Here is a 20947-nt window from a genome sequence, read left to right as displayed (position 1 = left end):
ATTGTGTGACTGTAGGAGTGGTGGTGCAACATTTTGCAAAGGCCAGAAGTGCTTTACAAACCATCCATCATTACAATCATGAGTTGAAGACTATCTTTGTCTAGATGATGGACTGCTCATTGTAAGATGTTCCATAACCCCAGACTAATTTTTGTAGGCCCAATTGCTGAATCTGAGAAACTGTAAGTGTGGTCAGTTCTCTGATTGGATTCCACATATGCTCCCTTGAGTTCCATGGTGGGGGTGGGGGAAGCAAAGGAGAAATTAATTATTTTTTCTCAGCACTGATTTCTCCTACTTTCATTTTATAGGAAGTGCAACAAGAAATAAACCAGCGGTTAACTCTCAGTGACTTCTTAATTAAGCCCATTCAAAGAATAACCAAGTACCAGTTGCTTCTCAAGGTAAAACACATCAAAAGATAACAAATGTGAGGTATATCAAAAAATCATATGTGACTGAAATATAATTAGGAGGGTCTCCTTAAGGGGAGATGGATAGCTATGTAAATTTAATAAATAAATGAATAAGTACTATGTTTACATGTTTTAGCCAGCAGTATTACCTAGCCAGTTTGCTCCAGTTTGTGCAAATCAGCTTTAATTCTTTTGGTATTTTCTGGACTGCTTCCTGAGGGTATCATGGTGCTGAGCCTGATTGCTATTCAAAAAACAAATGTGTACATGCCTGTATAGATTACCTGGTAGACATCATGATGAATTATTGTTAGAACTAGATATCTAATTACCTAACTCCACTGGTTTTAGCTGTGTGTTTTTTAAAAGTACACACAAACACGGATTCATATAGAAACTCTCTTATAATTTTAGTAAAGCTTTATGGCCTTTTTTCTTCCACGTGAATGGAGCTAAATGCTGCAGTCTTCATCAGGAACCCTGTTCTCTGGGCCTCTATTGCTCACACAAAATAAAATGTTATTTATGATCAAGCCTTTGCCATCAAGACGGTAGCATCTCTTTTATAGAACTCTTTTTTTCTCTTTCTTTCCACATCTTACCCTGAATGGTTCCTAGAAGAATATTAACACTTTTAATATTTAAAAAATGCAATTTTCAGCCTTCCTTTTGGTTGGCATTAGTTATCCCTTATACAGAAGAAAAGCTATGGCTACAGGCAGGTAGAGCTATTTATCTGGCTTGTATTGCACTTGGAGTGTCATAATCTAAACCAAGTACAGTACATAATTTCAGCCATAAATTTTATTAAGTATATAATCAGATGGTAGGTACTATACATAAAATAGGTTTAAGTATAATTCCAGATAATTCTGCAAGAAGACAACAGTCATATTCATCTTTAAAAGTGAATTTAAATGTTAATTATTTTTAAATAACAATATTCTTTCCCATAGGATTTCCTGAAATATAGTGAAAAGGCTGGATTGGATTGCTCGGAGACAGAGGTACAGTTTATCTGTTAGCTTTTATTTTATTTAGTGACTGATATACTTTTTAAAAAAAGTATTTAGTTATAATACATTTGGATATTTCTAATTGAAGATTGAATTGCTTCCTTCCTTCCACCCTCCATCCTTCCCAGCAAGTGGGCAACAAAACATGAGTTTATAGTTACCCATCAATTTCTGAAAATGCCTTTTGAGACCCACTTGTCTTTACATATTTTCCAAAGAAAACATTATCTAAGCTCTTTAAAGTAATCAGTGGATTTTGATCAGCTGGAAGCTGCATTTCTGCAAAGGTCAATTAGATGAATGGGCAACTCTTCACTATATATTCTGATTCTGACCTGTATTCTCTAGCTGGAAGGGTTGATCCATGTGTGGTCCTAGTCAGAGGGGTCCAGACAGCTTTTTATTTGTTCCCATATTTACTCTCTTCCCCCTCTCTTACAGAAAGCTGTTGAGTTGATGTGCCTTGTCCCTAAACGCTGCAATGACATGATGAATCTGGGACGACTGCAGGGCTTTGAGGTATCCCTCTGTTTCTTATTCAGTAATGCCAGTTGCTTTTTTTTTTCCCCTTGAAGAAATGATTGAGGCTTCTTGGAAACTTTAAGAATGTATAATGGCCTCTTCCCAACACTTCTACCTATTAGCAGTGGAATTATTAGGAGCTGCCTTCTAGTCCTCTAGAATATATACAGTAGTACTGAAAATATATAATATAATATATACATTCTTTAAAAAATGTTTCTGAGAACAGAGCTCATCCTCTGCTGTCCCAAAGGTGCTTTTTCAGGAGGCAACTGGACTTTCTTGTTTTTTCTCTTGAAGACGTTTCACTTCTCATCCAAGAAGCTTCTTCAGCTCTGACAGGATAGCAGGGAATGGAAGGATTTATATTCCTTGCAGACAGCTGGTCATTTGCATCCTTTTAGAGGGTCGTTGAAGCACTTGGAGGTTTATCTGTGTCCTCAGTGTCACCTAAGTAGTGCTCCTGGTTCCTGTAGTCTGCAATTTCCCCCTCCCCCTCTGGAAATCCATGCCTACTCTCACACCATCCAAAGGGTGTCCATCCCAAATTGTATAGCTAAAAGTCTGTAGAGAATCTCGGCTATCCAGATCATGATTGTCCCAAAGGTTCTTTTTCAGGAGGCAACTGGACTTTCTTGAAGCTTCTTGGATGAGAAGCGAAAAGCCCAGTTGCCTCCTGAAAAAGCACCTTTGGGACAACCATGACCTGGTTGACTGAGAATCTCTACAGACACTCATCCTCTGTTATTAAAGCAGACTATTTTTTTTTAGGTTTATGAATGCTGAATTTCTCACAATAGTAGGCTGAAGATCTCTAACCTCCGTGATCCCATTTTGCTTTGTGGTAGAAGGTTGTTTGTTCTTATTGCTGCCACATATTGAAGGCATCTCACTTGGTGTCCACCCCTTATCAAAAATGTGACAGAGTTGTTGTAACCTGTCTTACTAGTCTAGTAATTAAGAAGTCCAAATGTAAACGCTGAAACAATTTCTATAGTGTATGTATGTATAGAGATGACTAGGGTATTCCACTCCTTTCTCCTATGCCCATAAGCATCAACCTCGCAATAAACACACCTTCAACTTTCTTTTAAAAACGTTTAAATTAAATTGAATGTTAAAATTCAGTGCGGAACACAGCAGCTTGCAGATCAGTTATTTGGGGATTAGGGGAGCTTCATTTCGACACACTGGGAAGATGCCAGGCTAGACAGAGTTGAATTTGTGACTGAAGTCCAGGGTGATGTAGATTAAGTTCTTCTCCATCTGATAATATACAAACCCAAACTGATGCTACAACTTTCATTTTTGGGTATCTAAAGGACTATTTCTTCCCCTGTGTTCATATTTGTCCCTATGTCAAGTTTCGTGGTCGTCTCGAATAAAATGCATTTCAAACAAAATCTTTGAAGAAAAAACTCCTATTTATTGAGCACGACATCCTAACATGACTCCAAACGAAGCCAACACTGACTTCCAGCCCCAAAACCCTCCCTTTCCGTTACCCACTCCCCTGCACTCATTGGCCATCTTCCAAGTCATTCTATCCCTAATCTACTCCAGTTTAAAGGAATTCCCCCCTCCCATCTCATCTCCTCGGAAACATTATCTCCAGGGAAAATAAGTAGGTGAAAAGTCAGCCGTCCCTTTCCAGACGCCTTCGCTTCTCCTTCTTATGTCAGCACTAGAGTAAATGCAGGTTGAAGTGCTGACATCCTACTCATTTGAAATATTTTTGTGCAAACTTCATGTGTATATATGTGTGTTCTATTGGACTTTTGTCGTTTTTATTTATAGAGGTTGACCTGAGGACAATGTACTGCATAGCAATTAGTAAACTAAATATATTATTTTCCCTGCGTCCATCAATTTATGTTTACTTCATTTTTTTTTCACCTGTCTTAGGGCAAGCTGGCAGCTCAAGGGAAATTGTTGCAACAGGATACATTCTACGTAACAGAGCAGGACTCTGGAGGGTTGTCTCGGCCAAAAGAACGCAGAGTTTTCCTCTTTGAGCAAATAGTCATCTTTAGTGAACTACTTAGGAAAGGCTCCTTAACACCTGGGTACCTGTTTAAGCGGAGCATAAAGGTAAGAGATTGATAAGGCCACCAGGTCAATAAGAAGTTTGCTTCTTCACATCTTTTCGGCCCCTTTAGATGAAGACAGCATTTTACAACCCCAGGACAGCTCACCTGCCAGGGCAGACCTTGTGGGAAGTCCTATCTACCAGACTGCATCTAATTCCCTGCCTACCAACTGACTTCACTTTTCAGAGACCTTTTTGCTTTTTGCTTTGAAAGGCAGCTGCTGCTTGAATCTTGAGTGAAAGAGGGAGCCTTCCTCCAGGAAAGAATGGAAATTATCTCCATATTTTCTGCCAAAACTAAGCAGTGTTAGCCTTCTTCCATGGAAGGAAAAGGGGAATCATGAGCTGCCGCATCAGCAAACGAGAGCTAAAGGTGGAGACCCCATGCTCTCCCCTAGTTAACAGGCTGCCAGGGGCCAGAGACACACCAGACAAAGTAAAATAACTCTCCTTTTTCACTTCAGAAGGTCGAAGGAATGGGATCATCAGTGCCTTTCTAGTTCTGTGCTTCTAGCATACAGGTAGTCCTCAACTTACAACAGTTTGCTTAATGATCATTCCAAGTTACAACAGCACCGAAAAAAGGGACATGACCGTTTTTCATGCTCCTGACCGTTGCAGCATCCCCGTGGTCATGTGAGCAAAATTTGGGTGATTGGCCAGTGACTCATATTTGTGACGGTTACAGTGTAGTGTCCCAAGGTCCTGTGATCCCCTTCCCCTTCTCACAAGCAGAGTCAATGGGGAAGCCAGGTTTCACTTCACAACCATACTACTAATTGAACAACAGCAGATTCAATTAATGGTGGCGAGAAAAGTAAAAAAACGGGGCGAAATTCAACAACTGAAATTTTGGCCGTGATTGTGAGTTGAGTACTGAAGAGCTCTGACGAGCTTCAACCAAACTAGCTAGCTAAGTAAACTACAAGGAGTTGTTTTAGGAAGTGTGGTCCTGTTTTGTCTTTGTGCCACATCTTGTACGTTTGCATGGGGAAACCAAAATGGAAATTACTAGTAGATGCAAAAGCAACAGAAGGGTGAACTCTTTGGTATACGTGTAACATGAGCTCTGCATCCCTTTGTACAGGAAAAGCCATTTGAGGGGAGGTGTTCTGTAGGGTTTTTCCCTAGTGTTTTACTAGCTGGATGACTTAAGCAGTGTATGACTCTCTCCCAGTGCAACTGCTTAATGCTATTACTTCTCCGTACTTTCTTTTATAAACTGCTTTTATAAACCTAAGTGATTGCAGTTTCTTCTCTTATAGAGTTGTTTTTTTTTTTGCTGGCTCCAAAACTGAAAATCAGTTTTGACATATATTGTATACCTTTATTAATGTCCTGGCAGGTTTATGCAAGCATTATGTCACATCAGCTCAGCTATAAATCTGTTCTTCCAGAAACTCAACCCCAAATTTGTTAATAGATTTTTGGCCATTCTTTTCCTAGCTTTGAGACTGGAATGTATCTGCCCCTTATTTAAGCAGTTGTTATGTCTAGGTTCAAGCAGCACTGGTTCTTGCCTCACCAACTTCATATATTTGAAAAACTCTGTTTTGCACATCTGTATAGCTGGGCAATTCTGAATAATAAAACAACTGAATTTTAAACTTTCCATCTTGACTAATTAACATTAGAGGATGAGCTTCATTAATTCTATTATTTTAAATTTGTCATCCAGTAATCAGTGATAGAACATATATGATTTTTCAGATTCTACTTTGATCCCTTACACAATTATGCAAGTTATAAACATAGTGAATATGGGCCTTACCATTTGAATTTGAAAACAATGATTCTGCAAAGGGAAAAGAGGCTTCAGAATAGATTTACTATAATTTTTCATTATCGCACTGTTGCCTTAGGTGATTTTTCGGTCCAGACAGCAAGATATAAGAAATTGTCTTTATTCCTGCATACAGCTAGAAAAATTAAAAACTTATGTCTAAATATATATAAAATCCTATCTGAAAGTCTTCAACGTGGACTAAAAACCAGGGGTGAAATTCAGCAGGTTTTGCAGAACTGGTAGCGGAAATTTTGAGTAGTTCGGAGAACTGGCAAATACCACCTCTGGCTGGCCCCAGAGTGGGGTGGGAATGGAGATTTTGCAGTATCCTTTCCCTGTGACACCCACCAAGCCACGCCACTCCCACCAAGCCACGCCCACAGAACCAGTAGTAAAAAATTTGAATTCCACCACTGCTAAAAACTTCAGCAGAAAAAGTTCTCAAAATCACATGACTGAGCAAATGGCATAGCACTGTTGATGCTCACCTGTACTGGCAAGATACCTGAAAAGCCATTTCAGACAATATTTGTGTGAACAATTTGTTCTGTGGAAAGAACTACAGCAATTACATACAATAGCATTGTCTTTTTAAAAAAGGGAGCTCACAAAGATAATTCAAAAGTTCAATATATTTGGCAGAGCGCTTGAAGAACAAAACCAAATTGCATCTATAATGCAACTCCCAGAGAAGAAACTATCTGAAGAGGCAAACCTGCTGCTCCTTTTATATGCTGCAGTTGAAGGGCTACCTTTGAGTCTACTACTGCAGGTCTGTCAAACTCGCAGGCCGGATGCATCACATACTGGCCACGCCCAGGCCCTGTTTGGTGAAGGGGGGGGAAGTCCCGATACATCATGTGACGCCGCCATGACGCCACGAGTTTGACACCCCTGCACTACTGTATTGCCAGATTCAGCATGATCCTTTCCATGTCTCCCTGTGCAGTTACTTTTATTTGTTTTTTTTCTGACTACTTGCAGATGACATATCTAATACTTGAGGACAATGTGGACAACGATCCTTGCAAATTTGCTCTCATGAATCGGGAAACATCAGAACGGTTCATATTGCAGTCTGCCAATCCTGAAATCCAACAAGCTTGGGTACTGGATATCAGTCAAGTACTTGACACACAGAGGGACTTCTTAAATGGTAAGTATTTTGCTGCTCTGTTGAAATAAAGCCCAAGTGCTTTGCAGTTGGCTGTAAAATATTGGTTGAATCTTATTCCAACGTCAACCTAATATCAATTATAGAACCCTCTTCATTATCTGTGTCATCCATACTAAGCTATTGCAGTCTTCACCTTTATATGGAACATGACTAGAAAAAGGCTAAATGCATGTCATCCATGCTACATATTAAAAACTAAATTGAAGCCTAGCAGATTGTTGACTCTGTTGATATCTTAGTACTAGTGGTGTATATTTTATCTTATCTTTATGTTACCACTAGTGTCTCTAATAGATTGGTTGCATTCACATAGGAATATACTTCCAATGCAGGTTAGTCTAAACAGTTCACGGATTTATAACTTCTTGGTAACTGCCACCCAGTAAAACAAATTTTTTAAACTCTTCACTGGGCATCAGGTGAGGAGGGTACCAAACAATGACACATGTGTGACAAATCATCATGGAAATCCTGTCATTATGTACTTGCATTCCAATATCTGCCACTGGTACATAAGTTGTGCCATTTGCATGATTATATCAATACGTATGTCTGGTCGTTATGGCTTCCTATGGATGTCACTGAACAATTCAGAGAAGTCAATGGAGAAATAGTGGTTGACCCCTTATTTCTTTTTTTTTATTTTTTTTTATTTCAATATTATAGGCAACCATCTCTTGATTATGTGCATAGAGTTGAAATAGCCACAAAGTTGTATAGCAATAGTTCATTCATTCATTTTAACTTCAACCAGGAGTATGTAGGGGGAAATGACGTAACTTTTTATCATGGTAGAAGTCTTCACACTTATTTCTGGCACATATCTCATCATTCAGTAATAACATGACATTGATATGATTTCTTCCTCATTTGGAAGAGACCCTTCTAAGTTCTAAAGAATATTAGCTTAAAATAGTGTAACATGCTTTTCTTTAATAAGTTTCATGTAGGATTCCAAGCTTCACATTTTATGCAATGATACCACTGAACAGACCTATACAACAAGCGTAACGCATGTCACTATCATGTAAAACAAATTTCTATATATGTTTATAGCTAGAGGATGCATAATTGTCTCTGCTCTTTTGTCCTTTGGGCTGTAAAGCTAGAATATTGGAGAAGCCTATGGCAACTCTTCATGAGACTTGAAATATCCAAAGTTTGACACTGTTTTCTTTGCTCATGGAGTTTTTAAACTTGCTCCTTCCTCTTACTAATGAAAAGGCTTCAGTTTTCCAACTGTTTTTAAACTAATAACTGACTAGCTTTCGGTTGTATTTGTAGAACTATTTTAAAAATATTTTAGGGAAATTGTACGCAGTAGACCTATCCTGGAAATTATAAATTTTGTTTTGTTTTCTTTTGAGGGAAAAAATGGAAAATTATGCCACTGATTTTCAGTGATTTACAAAGGTCATTTGTGACCCATTCTTGCTTCATTATATGATAGATGGGGAGATCTGCTGTAACACATCATATTCTGTTGTAGCATTACAGTCTCCAATAGAGTATCAGCGCAAAGAAAGCAGCAGCTCAGCTGTAATGAGACCCCAGACCAGCCGGGCACCTCAGCCCATCACCAGACCCTATTCCTCAGGACCTGTAGGATCTGATAAAACGTCAAAGGCTACAATGCGCAACCCATCTCTTCCACCTCTGAAGATATCTACCTCCAATGGTAACACAGGGCATGAACAGCACCAGCCTGAGGACAGATATGAACAGAGCAAGGTAATGGAACCACATCCATTCTAAATTTGGCCAGCTGTTGATCTGGTTGGTGGAGGAAGAAGTAGTTGAGACCCAATAAACTATTGTTTCTTGAAGAATCCATACTTGCTTGTACAATGCACCAATCCGTATGGCATGATTTACAAATCACAGTAGTTGACTTCACATTACAGAATATTCCAAACCAAACTCAACAAAATTTGTTACGTGAACCAGGCTGTACAGTAAATATATAATACATGCTCTGTGTAGTCATTAAACTAAGAAATATGTACGTTTATTTTATTATAGTGAAAATACAGTGGGATGTTAAGGAAAAATTTAACAACCCACTGAATGAAGAATGAAGGAAAACTACTAAAAGGCAACTACCTACTGGCAAACATTAGGCATTAATCCTTAAACAAATGTTTATTGATGCCTTTATACTTTTTGGCTGCCTCTTTTGAAGAAGTGATATAAGGAAAGGTTGCCTAACTATTTGACCAACCACCCATTTTCCCTTCAAAATTATTGTTCTCTTCTGTGAGTCTCTAGATGTGGATTTAAGCAACAGGCTGTTGGGAATTCATGCACTTTGCTTCCCAAATGAGAATTTCAGGTTTGATCAACTGGAAAGATTAATAAATAAGGGACATGAAATATAATAGCATGTTCAAGCCAACATTGTATTGTAATTTGCTTTAGATTTTGCCTCATCTGATTTGCTTGAATTGCAAGGATTAAAATATTGAGTTCTACTCAATATTGGCACTCAGCAATCTTTCCTTTGTGTCATAGATAATGCTGGTACTTGAATGGTTTCCAGGCAATTAAAAAACAAACAAGCTTTGGACATCTTTTTAATAGCAACATATGCTCAGATTCATATTTGAGATTTGAGAATACAACATTGCTTTCATACTGGGCCTTTTATTCTGAAATTGCTACTATACAGTTCGATGTCAATGGTCCAAGCAAAATCGTATTGATTCCATTAATTTCAGTGAGTTTTGTATTCCCCTTTTGTTTGTTTTTTCAGTCTGATTTGTGGCGCTCTTAAGATTCTAAAAGAATTAATGCCTCCATATCAGTGGATAAAATACTGCTTTAGTTTTTAAGGGGTGGTTTTTCTAGCCTATTAATTGCCTTTTTGCTGGGGTTCCCAGGATGGTAATGAAAAGTTAACGTTATGCCACTTATCTTGTTGCTATTCTTATTCTCTATGTTTCCTCTTCAGAATGACTTGGGTGGGTGCAATGGAACCTCTTCTATGGTGGTCATCAAAGATTACTATGCATTAAAGGAGAATGAAATCTGTGTCAACCAGGGTGAAGTGGTCCAAGTACTTGCCATTAACCAGCAGAACATGTTCCTTGTATACCAGCCTGCCAATGACCACTCACCAGCAGCAGAAGGATGGATCCCAGGGAATATCTTGGCTCCCCTCACTAAATCAACTACAGATAGTAGCGACGGAAGCATAAAGTAAGTGCTGTGTTGGATTCCCAGGGAGCAGTATGTGGATTTTTGAGGAAAAATTAAACACAAATGGTAGGATTTTCCTACTGTTTCCTTAGATCTTCAGTGCCATTGGAACAAACTATGCTTGATAACACAGCATGGGGTATTCATCTTGGGATAGTTGGGGTTTTTTGTTGGGGTTTTTTTGTGTGTTTTCCCCTTATAATTTATAAAATATTAAAATCCATAGACAGTTTAAAAAGCATGGTTTATGTTCTCCATCTTTTCCTAATCATGGACCTAATTGACTGGATTTCTATTTATCTTGTGTTTAAATAACGTGTGTGTGTATGTGTGTAGACCCATACACACATATGTGAATGTGAAAGGGTGTGTGTGTATATGTGTGTGAGAGAAACAAACAAAACAAACATTGCTCTCCTCTACTGGCTTGAGTCCTGCTTCTCAAGGAAGAGATTTTATGTTGTCTATGGCAATTTCTTGTACAGTTTGTAACATTTTCATTTTGTTTTGTTTTTTCTGTTCACATATTTTGTATAAAAAATTTTTTTGTTTGATAAATCCCTTTTGCAGTACATTCCTGTAAAAAGTATTTTGCACTATTTAAAAAAAAATCCCATATTTGAAGTCAGATTGTGCAATATTATGGATAGTCGCAATGTTCATCATTGTACCTGTAATGTAACTAATAATTTTAAATGTACTATTTTAAATATGTAAAATAAATTTTCACTATGAGCATGTTTTGAGAAGATTATAAAAGGACCAATTTCTGACCCTCTTTAGTTCTTTTTTTTCTTTCTATGTTTTGTTCCTAATTTAATGAAATGTGAAATACTCTTTCCGATTTTTTTGTCATTTTGTTAATTTGAAATGACTAAATGCAAGAAAATGTTTTTTGATATTAAATACAAAAGGTACAATCCTTTTCCATAAAAACTGTTGTTGTTTTTTTACACCTGCAATTGTCAAACCAGTATCAGTTTTCTCACACAAAGTCACCAAAGCTTGATTTTGCCAGTGGTAAATATTTCAATATTGTGGTTTAAAAATGCTGAAATACAATACCATGTTCCTTGCAACCAATCACTAAGCCTGGTTCTGATGCTGTCATCCCAAGAGCTTATACTATTAATTATAATAGGGACAAATCCATAGTTGCAGATATGCCCTTAGCCATTGTTTACTCTTGCTTTTTCATAGATACTAACCAAGTTCAACTCCAAACAGGATTTCTCTTTCTACCAAGGACGAAATTTGATAAGAAGGAAGAATCTGTGATATCCATGATTAAAAACCACGAAGAAAAACAGAATGGGCCCTTGAAGCAAGGCCTAATCATTTCTGTGTTAATGATTAATAATGTGTTGATGAGAGTGGTCTGACAGTGGCAGAATTATATGGTCTAGTCAGTTTGCACATCCCATGAGCATAGCTAGAAATTGGCAGTGTGTGGAATACTTGGCCCTCCATTCATAGGATAATACTGAGGAATCACCGAAGTGATCATTGGGGAACCTCCGAGGCTGAGACTTGCCAATTGTGTGTAATTAGACTGAATTGACAGCTGCTTAAATCTCAGTAACAGCCCAATAAATAGAGTTCCTGCAAATGGTAAGATGTGGCGCTAATTGCTCCCATAAGTTAGTCTGTTTAGGACCGCTTCATATATGATAGCAATTGACTTAAAAATGCTACTCCTGCACAGCGGTGGCTTCATCTAAGCCCCTTAATGTCTTGCTACAGAGAAAATGGTGTCATTTATAGCAGCAACTTTTCAGGAATAAAGCTGCTCTACTATAATGCCCTTGATGAGACAAACACCGAAGCTATGAAAATAAAGCATGACTTACCAGGCACACAAAATAAATATCAAAGATGGTGAAATAAGAGTTGGGTGTGAAATGCAATGAGACACATACAAGGGAACAAATACACAGAGAAGGCACACACACACACACACACACACACACACACACCACACACACACACACACACACACCAATACCAAAGCCTGTATCAATAGCCTATTTCAATAGAAGTGAAACAAAAATAAATGAGGGTATAAGGAAATTTGTCAATGTAAAAATTAAGGCTATTAATATACGCTATACCAAACCTAAATTCAAATATTGCTCAAATGTCTTGGATTATGGAGAATTTTTTCAGTTAATCTTTTTTTAAAAGCCCATGAAATTACTTGCAGATTTGCACATGTCATTTATATTAGGTGAAGATTTCATATTGTAGAATGGTGAAGGGGCAAGGAAATTGTGTAATGTTTTGTGCATCCTGTTTCAGAGATGGGCCTTATCTGAATGTATACTAGAAACTGAGAATCTTTGCCTCCTTATTACCCTGTTTTCCCAAAAATAAGACATCCCCTGAAAATAAGTGCAGTCGGGCTTTTGAGCGCATGCGCTGAAATAAGCCTCCCCCTGAAAATAAGCCCTCCCCAAAAATATTTAAACTCAGAGCTGAAAATCAGGTAAGATGGCAAGAGGAGCCCCATCTTGCTCCACACTCTCGTAACTCTCCGAAAATAAGGCCAAGCGCTTATTTTGGGTTAAAAAAAAATATAAGACAGGGTCTTATTTTTGGGGAAATACGATACTATTACAAATTTAAACAGAAAGAGAGTCCCTTAAGCAAGTGTTCTAGACCCATCTAATTTCACCTGTTTTACTTTCTTTAACAATACTTCCATTCTTCCCGCTGGACTTTTGTACTTAAATGGATATTGAACTCAGCTGTAATCTTGAAATATTTTTATGAGATCTATTATCAAAAGCCCTCCTCAAATACTTTTAGTACACACATTAACACATATTATAAGAACTGGACCATAGCCCAAGTTTTATATATATATTGTATTTACAGACCTGCTGCTGGAAAAACAAGAGAAGAGAGAGATTACACAACTCCATTCATTCAGTGAATGTACCTATTGAAAATGAAGGAAAAAAAGTCTAAACTTTTTTAGAGTAAATACCGCAAGATATAAACCCATCCATATATATATACACACATACTGCTTGCTCAATAAGAATCCAAAAAGCTGCTTAAGAGACATTTCCTGAAGCGCCAACACGAGCTAATAAGTATTCATTCACAGGAGCTAAAAGAGGGTGCAGGAGAAAAGCCCAGCCAGACTTGCAAGATTCTGTTGTTATAGCCATATTAATAAAAGTAGCTTTGGCCTTCGTGTGGAGTTGATTTGTGATTGGTTTGGTCCACATTGTGGGGCTGACAGTGGAGTACTATAATTAATTATATATAATTGATTTAAGATTAGATTTCATTCCTGCCTTGACTCTGTCTGCTTTTAGAAACTCAGCAAAATCATTCGAAAGCTTAGTGCAGCCTTTGACCTAAACGCCGTTGTTGCTGTGTTGCAAAATTGGAACAAATTGCAACAAACCCTCATTTGGTCATTCATTTTTCACTAGAGGTGCTATTAAATAGCTCAAAAAGATTTTTTTTTTAATTCATGTACATTTGTATACTGTTCTAATCATAGATCCCAGATGCATATGCATAAGCATTTACTGCCTCCTATTTTGCATGCTTGCTGCTATAGTATTACCCTGTTGCTCTTGCGACAATTGTAATACACTTTGTAGAATCACCTATTTGTATAGTATGTCATTCTGGTCCTGCATGAAGAAGGCACAATAGCAGGCTACTTACCTTTTGTTTAAGTATTTCTTTTCATTTCAGTGCACTTCCCAAACCTACGAATATATTTGGAATTTGAAGAATATAATTTCTGCTAGAAATCTAAAATCCTACTTATAAATATATGTTTTGATGAACTAAATTCTGTATTTTTCCATTTTACCTTACATGTTGTTTTCTCTCTTCTACTTCCACATCCCAAAGAAAAGCTGCTTACTGATGTCAAACCACTTTATTGTTACCATAGCACAATATGAATACAGTCAATTTAGTTCTCTCTTATTTAGAAGGTGTTTTTGTTTGTTTGTTTGTTTGTTTGGCAAAACATTAGTGACATTGGACTGATCAAATGCAGGCGGAGTAAAACATCAGGAAATTTAAGTATAATGAAACTTGCTCCAGGGAATAGCCAATTCTGGTACTTTAATAAAATTGCAGTTGAACTTTTGATGTTTTGGAATGTCGCACTGAACTCTGGAATATGGAACTATTTGTCCATATTGGGGGCACACAGACTTCTCTTTCTATTCCAATACTTCTTGCTGCTTGAAGTATTGGTGTCTAGTACTAAATCTTTGCATGTTACCAATCTTACATATACAGTTTGCGTTTCCTCTGTATTTTAAAGAGAACGTTTGGGTTCAAACAGGAATAACTGCATTAGAATAGTTTGAATTTCAGGTTTGAATATGTATATCCAAGTAGAGATATTGCAAGTGGCTTCCATCTCCTTGGGAGGAGCTGCAGAGATTCAGAACATGTATGCTCCTTGCCTTTCCACCTCCCTTCCTCTTCCTACTAAGACCTGCTATTTGATTAGTGCATTTTTTGGTATAACAGGAAGTCATGTTCATGGCATACCCTGCGCATGAGAAAGCGGGCGGAAAAGGAAAGCAGTGGCAAAACGGAAGCCAATGGCCTACGTAAACCCATGGATATTCTGAGCAACAAAGTCTCTGTTAAAGTGAGTAAGGCCATCTGAAGCTGTTCGCTGCCTACTGCTTCTCATCCTCACTCTCCCTGCAACATCCTGTCTGTGGACAGGGGGTGACATCTGGCTTTTGTTTTTTGTTTGTTTGTTTTATCCCTTGTTTTGCTTTTATTTTTTAATTTCTTTTACTTTTTGGTAGTAGTAGCCATTCTGGCCGGCGTTTGCATGCAGGATTACAGCACAGCTTTTTTCTCCTCACCACTGGCATCCAAAACTGTAAGTAGAGCGAGTGTATGTGTGTGCTCCTATGCGTGCGTGCATGCATGTATATGTGCCCAGAGGGCGAGTAGTACTTTACTTTCAGTAGTTTGGTGTTTGTTTTTTTTATAGCATCCCAAATATATGTGTGGTAAAAGCTCACAAGAGTTGAATGGAACCAAAGCATGCAGCCTAAACAGGAACTATTGTAAATATATTCTCATCGTTTTTTTAATAAGAGATAAGAAAACTTGAGGAATGGTAAGCCATGACAATGTAGTACAGGAAAATGATTTGGTAGGGCTCCTTTGTCTGCCTAAGGTCTTACATGGCATTTTAGGCTTTCAGGCCTTACAGAACCACTCATCTTAGAGAAGCATTCATATCACAGCCTTTGCTTTCTAAGAATTGGAGATGAGAAAGAAAACTCAACATGTTCCTCCTATTTTTCAACTCTGAGCTGGATATGCACTGTTCCAATTTTTTCTCCTGACTTTGGCATGACACTCAGAATTTTTATCTCCTCTGTAGAAAGAATTCAAATAGCTTCCAGCTTATATGATAGATAGATAGATAGATAGATAGATAGATAGATAGATAGATAGATAGATAGATAGACAGACAGACAGACAGACAGACAGACAGACAGACAGACAGACAGACAGACAGACAGACAGATAGATAGATAGTTGGGCAGGCAGGCAGACTGACTGACTGACTGACTGACTTTATTGTCACTTTGAATGTATACTAATACATTAAAATGAAATTTTGTTGCATATAACTCTCAAAGGGTCACCACCTCCAATATAAACTACATACACATGACTAAATAAATAAACACAAAATTATGCATATACCCACATTTATATGACACACAAACAACACAGTCTAGTTCGGATGTATACATGTACGTGGCTTAAGAGATAGTAGCAGGGACAACTAGCTTTTTCTTCCTCCTGCTTTTTGTCCCCAATTCAATTGGTTAGAAGCTATTGATGTCAACTAAAAAATACAGAAGACATCAGTGCTGTGAATGGTGCTTATTTCCATTAAATTTTGGTTAGTTTATGTTATAGCCCAAACTTGGTAATTCTTCATTAAACAAGTATGTATAGCTTGATATACCTTTGAAAGAGAACTAGTGTGATGTTATATGCTGGACTAGAAGCATGGTTAGATGATTTGGGACCAACTGTACACACTCAGCCCTAGCTTGTACAAAACCATACATCTATCAACCTGCACTAGATTGACATGATAATTTATAGTCCATAAATATCACTGAAGATGCCTTCATCCTACAATGGATTGATTTGAAATAACAATAGCAATAGTAATATCACCATCACCCTTTGAAAACTTACATGAGGCCTGGAGATATGGAAACCTGCAGCTTTCCCTTTTCCTATCTCGATAGAACTGACATATTGTTTTATGTAATCTGTCTTGTGCAGTTATATAATCTAAATAGCATATAAATTGTATTCAATAGATGCTTCAATCCAGAAAATATGGATTCAATAGAATTCATAAGTTATGTGATTAGCCCTAATAAGAACTTTATACACCATATAAGGCTTTAATATGATTTGTTTGCATTGGCTTAGCATGTTCTGAGTATTATAGCATATTCAACAGTGCCAGACTGAGCTATATTAACTCATAAACCAGAAGTGGTATTCAGTCGGTTTGGATTGGTTCACCCAAACCGGGAGCGGAAATCGTGGGTGCCCCCCCCGCCGCCCCTGCTCTATGCCATCCTATTTAGGCATGTTTTTGAGGCCAGGTGTATGCACTAGCAAAGCACATGCGCAGAAGGCCGGGCACATGCGTGGAAGGCAGTCGTGCATGTGAACCAGGTGCGTACACACACATGAACCAGGCTTGCATGCACACATGAACTGGGCTCACGCGCGCACAAAGCAAGCATGCGCGTGCAGGGCGAACTGGTAGTAAGATAATCCAAAACCCACCGCTGTCATAAACTAGTTTGGTGTGGATTTAATGTACTGTGTAAACTCCATATAGTGTCACTTCCATAGTTCCTATTGTTAGATTTAGTCCATACTTTAGAAGAGAGAAAGATTAAGGAATGCCCACTAAAAGATTTACTGTGATAGATCCACAGATTTCAAGTGAGCTGAAAAAATGCATATTAAAAAATAAACACAGTGTAAAACTATTGTCAAATCACCTGCTATCTTTCTGGAAGTTTGTACAGTTATTCAAATGTGAGGGAGAAAATTCTTAAGAGGCTTGAGTAAAATTTATCCATTGTGACATTCATGAGAATTAGATTTTCACACCTTCTCTTGCCATATGTTATACTGAGTAAAGAACCTCTAGCGCACTGAAACCAGCTGTCATATCCCAGAATATCTTCTGGCATTGATTTCAACAGTAATTTGAATCAGGTAATTAAGAGTCCATTCTTAATCACTTAAAAACCTGACGGGATTGGCTAGGAATGAATGACACTTGAACAATTGAACTATTGTTCCAAGTTATCCATCCTTTGCCCATATTCTCTGGATTGTCTTATGCAGATGCTATTGAATCTTAATTTATAAATGTGTGTTTCCTTTATAAACTTTCTTGAATGTTGATGTTTGACGCTATTTGTTTTTGATACCAGAACAAGACTTGATACAAAACAAGAACTTACATTCTGGGAGAATGGTACAAATAGAACCTATATCTCTATATTGTATTTTTCTCCCCCTCCCCTCCCACAATTCTAAAATTAAGCAGATCTCTGTTTCTATGTCACAGAAAGTTCTTATCCAAATTCAACTTGATTCAGCAGGATGTTGCAAATTTAAACTTGTGTTCTTACAACAGAAGTGTTTGACTTTCTCTTTTAATTAATCTTTCCCAGGTTTGTGTTTGCATTGTTTCATGGAAGTAACAGATGTTAGAAAGAAACAAAAATACATATATTTCTATTTGTTGTAATTGCTATAAACTGCGATAGAACTTCTGTATTTTTCATAATTGGGAGAAGGAAGAATTCATGCAGTTGCAACAATCCCCGTTCTTGCAGAATTCCTTCTCTGTAATTATGAAAGACAAGAGGAACCCTATTTTATCTGAACAATTTCAAATATGCAATCTGTGTAAAAACAAATAGACATTTACAGTTCCACAGAGATGGAAAATATTTATCAACCGGAAAATACTATGAATCATTAATGTTTATCATTATTTCACTATTGCATTCCATCAAAATCCCACTTCTGATTTAAACCAAGATTATAATCAAGAAAACAAATTCACATATATCAAAATACAATATTAAAATCCTAGCTAATAGTTCTAGTACATTTAAATTTACTCATCCTTTGCAGAAATGTTCTTTTTTAAATTGACAGCGCTATATTTTAATTCTTTTTCTTCAAATTTAATTTAAAAGATTAAACTTTTCAGAAGGAACATATACAGATGTATACATTATCAGCGTCTTATATTGTCTTCTTAACAGTATTGTTCCAGGGATGCAAAATGGCATGTATTTATATTTAAGTACTGTAGATCTAAATAATAAATGCTGTGCCAGCAAGCTAAAAGAAGATACAAGATTTGGAGTTTTTCCTAACACTAAATATAAAGTTATATTTTCTACATAGAAGACAATATTCTATTTATTCCATTTATTTCAAAACCAATATATATTATTCTGCTCACGTGGCTTTTAAGATCCCATAAAATATATACTGTAATACAAAGCAATTATATCAAATATTAAATAAATTAGTGAAAAGTAATGAAGAATTACCCACTTCTAATACCCAGACTGTTAAAGAATAGTTTTGTCTTGTAAAAATAGACCTGTAATTTGTCAGAATTACTTTATCAATAAAGTAATTGTGAATGGACTATGTTAAGAATTTTCTTTCATTGGCAGGAATTTATTCAAATTATTCTTACTCATAAAGTGGGAAAAGGGAGTTTGGGATCTGGTTGGCTGGTTTGCAAATTCCCACTGCTTCCCAGAAACACACAGATCATCTGTCTATTCACCCATCCATCCATCCACCCACCCATCTATCATCTATCTATCTATCTATCTATCTATCTATCTATCTATCTATCTATCTATCTATCATCTATCTCTGTCTTGTGTGATGACCAATTCTCAATAACCCCGGTGGGAGCTCACAGTCAACCAATTACAATAAAACCAGTAAAAGATGGCAAGTGCAACAGATCAGAGAGATTGAAGTGAGAGGTCTTACTCTCCCTTGCACCTGGTGAAGAGCCCGCTCTTCATGACTTTTCTAAACAACATCTTTGGAAGAACCTCATTCCAGAAGGCACACACTGCTACATAGTAGGGGTGCTTTCAGGTGACCCACCATTGTTTAATCGAAGGAAAGATTTCAGTGGAACATGATAATCAGAATCGCTTCTTGTCCATTTCGTCAGTGGAAAAGGTTTTCTGGACCATTGATGAAAAAAGTCTGGGGAGCAGGAAGCTTTGTTGGATGAGATCGATTGTCTTCTCTTGACTGCACTTTGTTACCCACTGACTTCTATTTACTTTCCTATCTCAACAAGGTTATGCAAAATTGCAGTTTAAGATACTAATTCCAGCTCTGGACTCTATATCATTTGTTGTAAGATGCCACAAAATTCTTTGTTACTGTTTCTTAAAAGTTAATTTTGATTTGTGATTTTTGCTTTAAAAAGGGGGGAGGGGATATGGACAACACAGGAAACATTTTTCCTTGTCAAGCTTAGAACACGGCCTTTTCTGAAATGTTTTATTTTACTGTCTGAGTTGACAGTGTCTTAACAAAAACCAAACAAAACTGGCTTAACTGTTCTATGCTATGAAACAAAACTTGGATGCTGTCCAGTGTTCTAGCATAGAATGCAGGGGTGGGGGGAAATCTTGTGTGCCCTAAATTATTCGCACACAGTTGCTTCCCTCCTACCCAGTCTGCGGGAAAATTGTCCAAGATAATTTCAAAGAGAAAACAATGGAACCATTTTTTTTCATATCAAGATTGTGTAATGTTTTCAAAATTATTTAAATTATGGCTTGGCCAATCTTTCTTCAGCTGTTGACTGATAGCAATCAGAATGGACTGCTATCCCACCCACTTAACAATGCCAAGTGGAAATCTAGGCATATATTTTTCTAACACAACATGCTCAGAACAGCTATTTTAATGCAGAGTGTAACATTGGTCCCCAAAATAAAGCTAAAAAGCAACAGAGCATCCAGTTAGCCAAGTACTGAAACAGCAAATCCTCTTTTGAACAGATAATACATTAGATCATGCCTCCCCTTCTTTATAAACACAAATTTCATGAGCATTTATGGTGATTGAAGAGACCCCACTTTATGGATGAATCCTATCAATGTCTGGTCTGAGGGGACCCAAATTCAAGATCCAGTTGTGCCTGTCTTGGTGTTGTGTTGTGTGTGTTCTGCCAAAGGATGATCAAGTCTGTCAACACTGATAGAGCATGGGGTAAGATATATTTGTTGGGCACCTCCCTCCTTAAACAATCCATTTAGTGAATGGAGGAAGGATGCCCTTCAATGCCATAGCAGGTCTGCTACCTTCTGCTGTGCGCTTAATTTATCTAAGTGGGAATTAAGAAATACAAAATCAGAAAATGACATTCAGATTTTTAAAACTGGCTTCACTTCTGAATTCTGGGCTATTCAAGTTTTTTACAGTTGTAGGACATTAAAAACATAATAATAATTGGCATTTGATACACATGGCTGAAATTCTAAAAAAAGGGCACCCCAAAAGATTGAATGAAGCACTAGACTCTTAACACCTCCAGAATTCTTATTTACTTGCCAGAATTGGATGCGAAAGATTACTTAGATATAATTGTGTCAGCCAGGTTCCAAG

General features: G+C 37.3%; 1 protein-coding gene across 1 annotated transcript in view; it reads left to right on the top strand.

Annotated features, from left to right (window-relative positions):
• The window catches only part of KALRN (kalirin RhoGEF kinase), a 537699-nt gene that overhangs the window by 492748 nt on the left and 24004 nt on the right, over positions 1–20947 (top strand). Inside the window, exons 43-50 of the mRNA XM_070949954.1 lie at positions 312–404; positions 1373–1423; positions 1874–1951; positions 3860–4045; positions 6814–6985; positions 8496–8737; positions 9957–10204; positions 14720–14843. Coding sequence (XP_070806055.1) covers positions 312–404; positions 1373–1423; positions 1874–1951; positions 3860–4045; positions 6814–6985; positions 8496–8737; positions 9957–10204; positions 14720–14843 — 1194 coding nt within the window. The remainder of the gene's footprint in view (positions 1–311; positions 405–1372; positions 1424–1873; positions 1952–3859; positions 4046–6813; positions 6986–8495; positions 8738–9956; positions 10205–14719; positions 14844–20947) is intronic.

Source organism: Pituophis catenifer, unplaced genomic scaffold (genome assembly GCF_029215685.1).
Source record: "Pituophis catenifer annectens isolate HBS135680 unplaced genomic scaffold, rPitCat1.0.hap2 SCAF_1, whole genome shotgun sequence".
Lineage (NCBI taxonomy): Eukaryota > Metazoa > Chordata > Lepidosauria > Squamata > Colubridae > Pituophis > Pituophis catenifer.
This window is presented reverse-complemented; position numbering and strand designations above follow the sequence as displayed.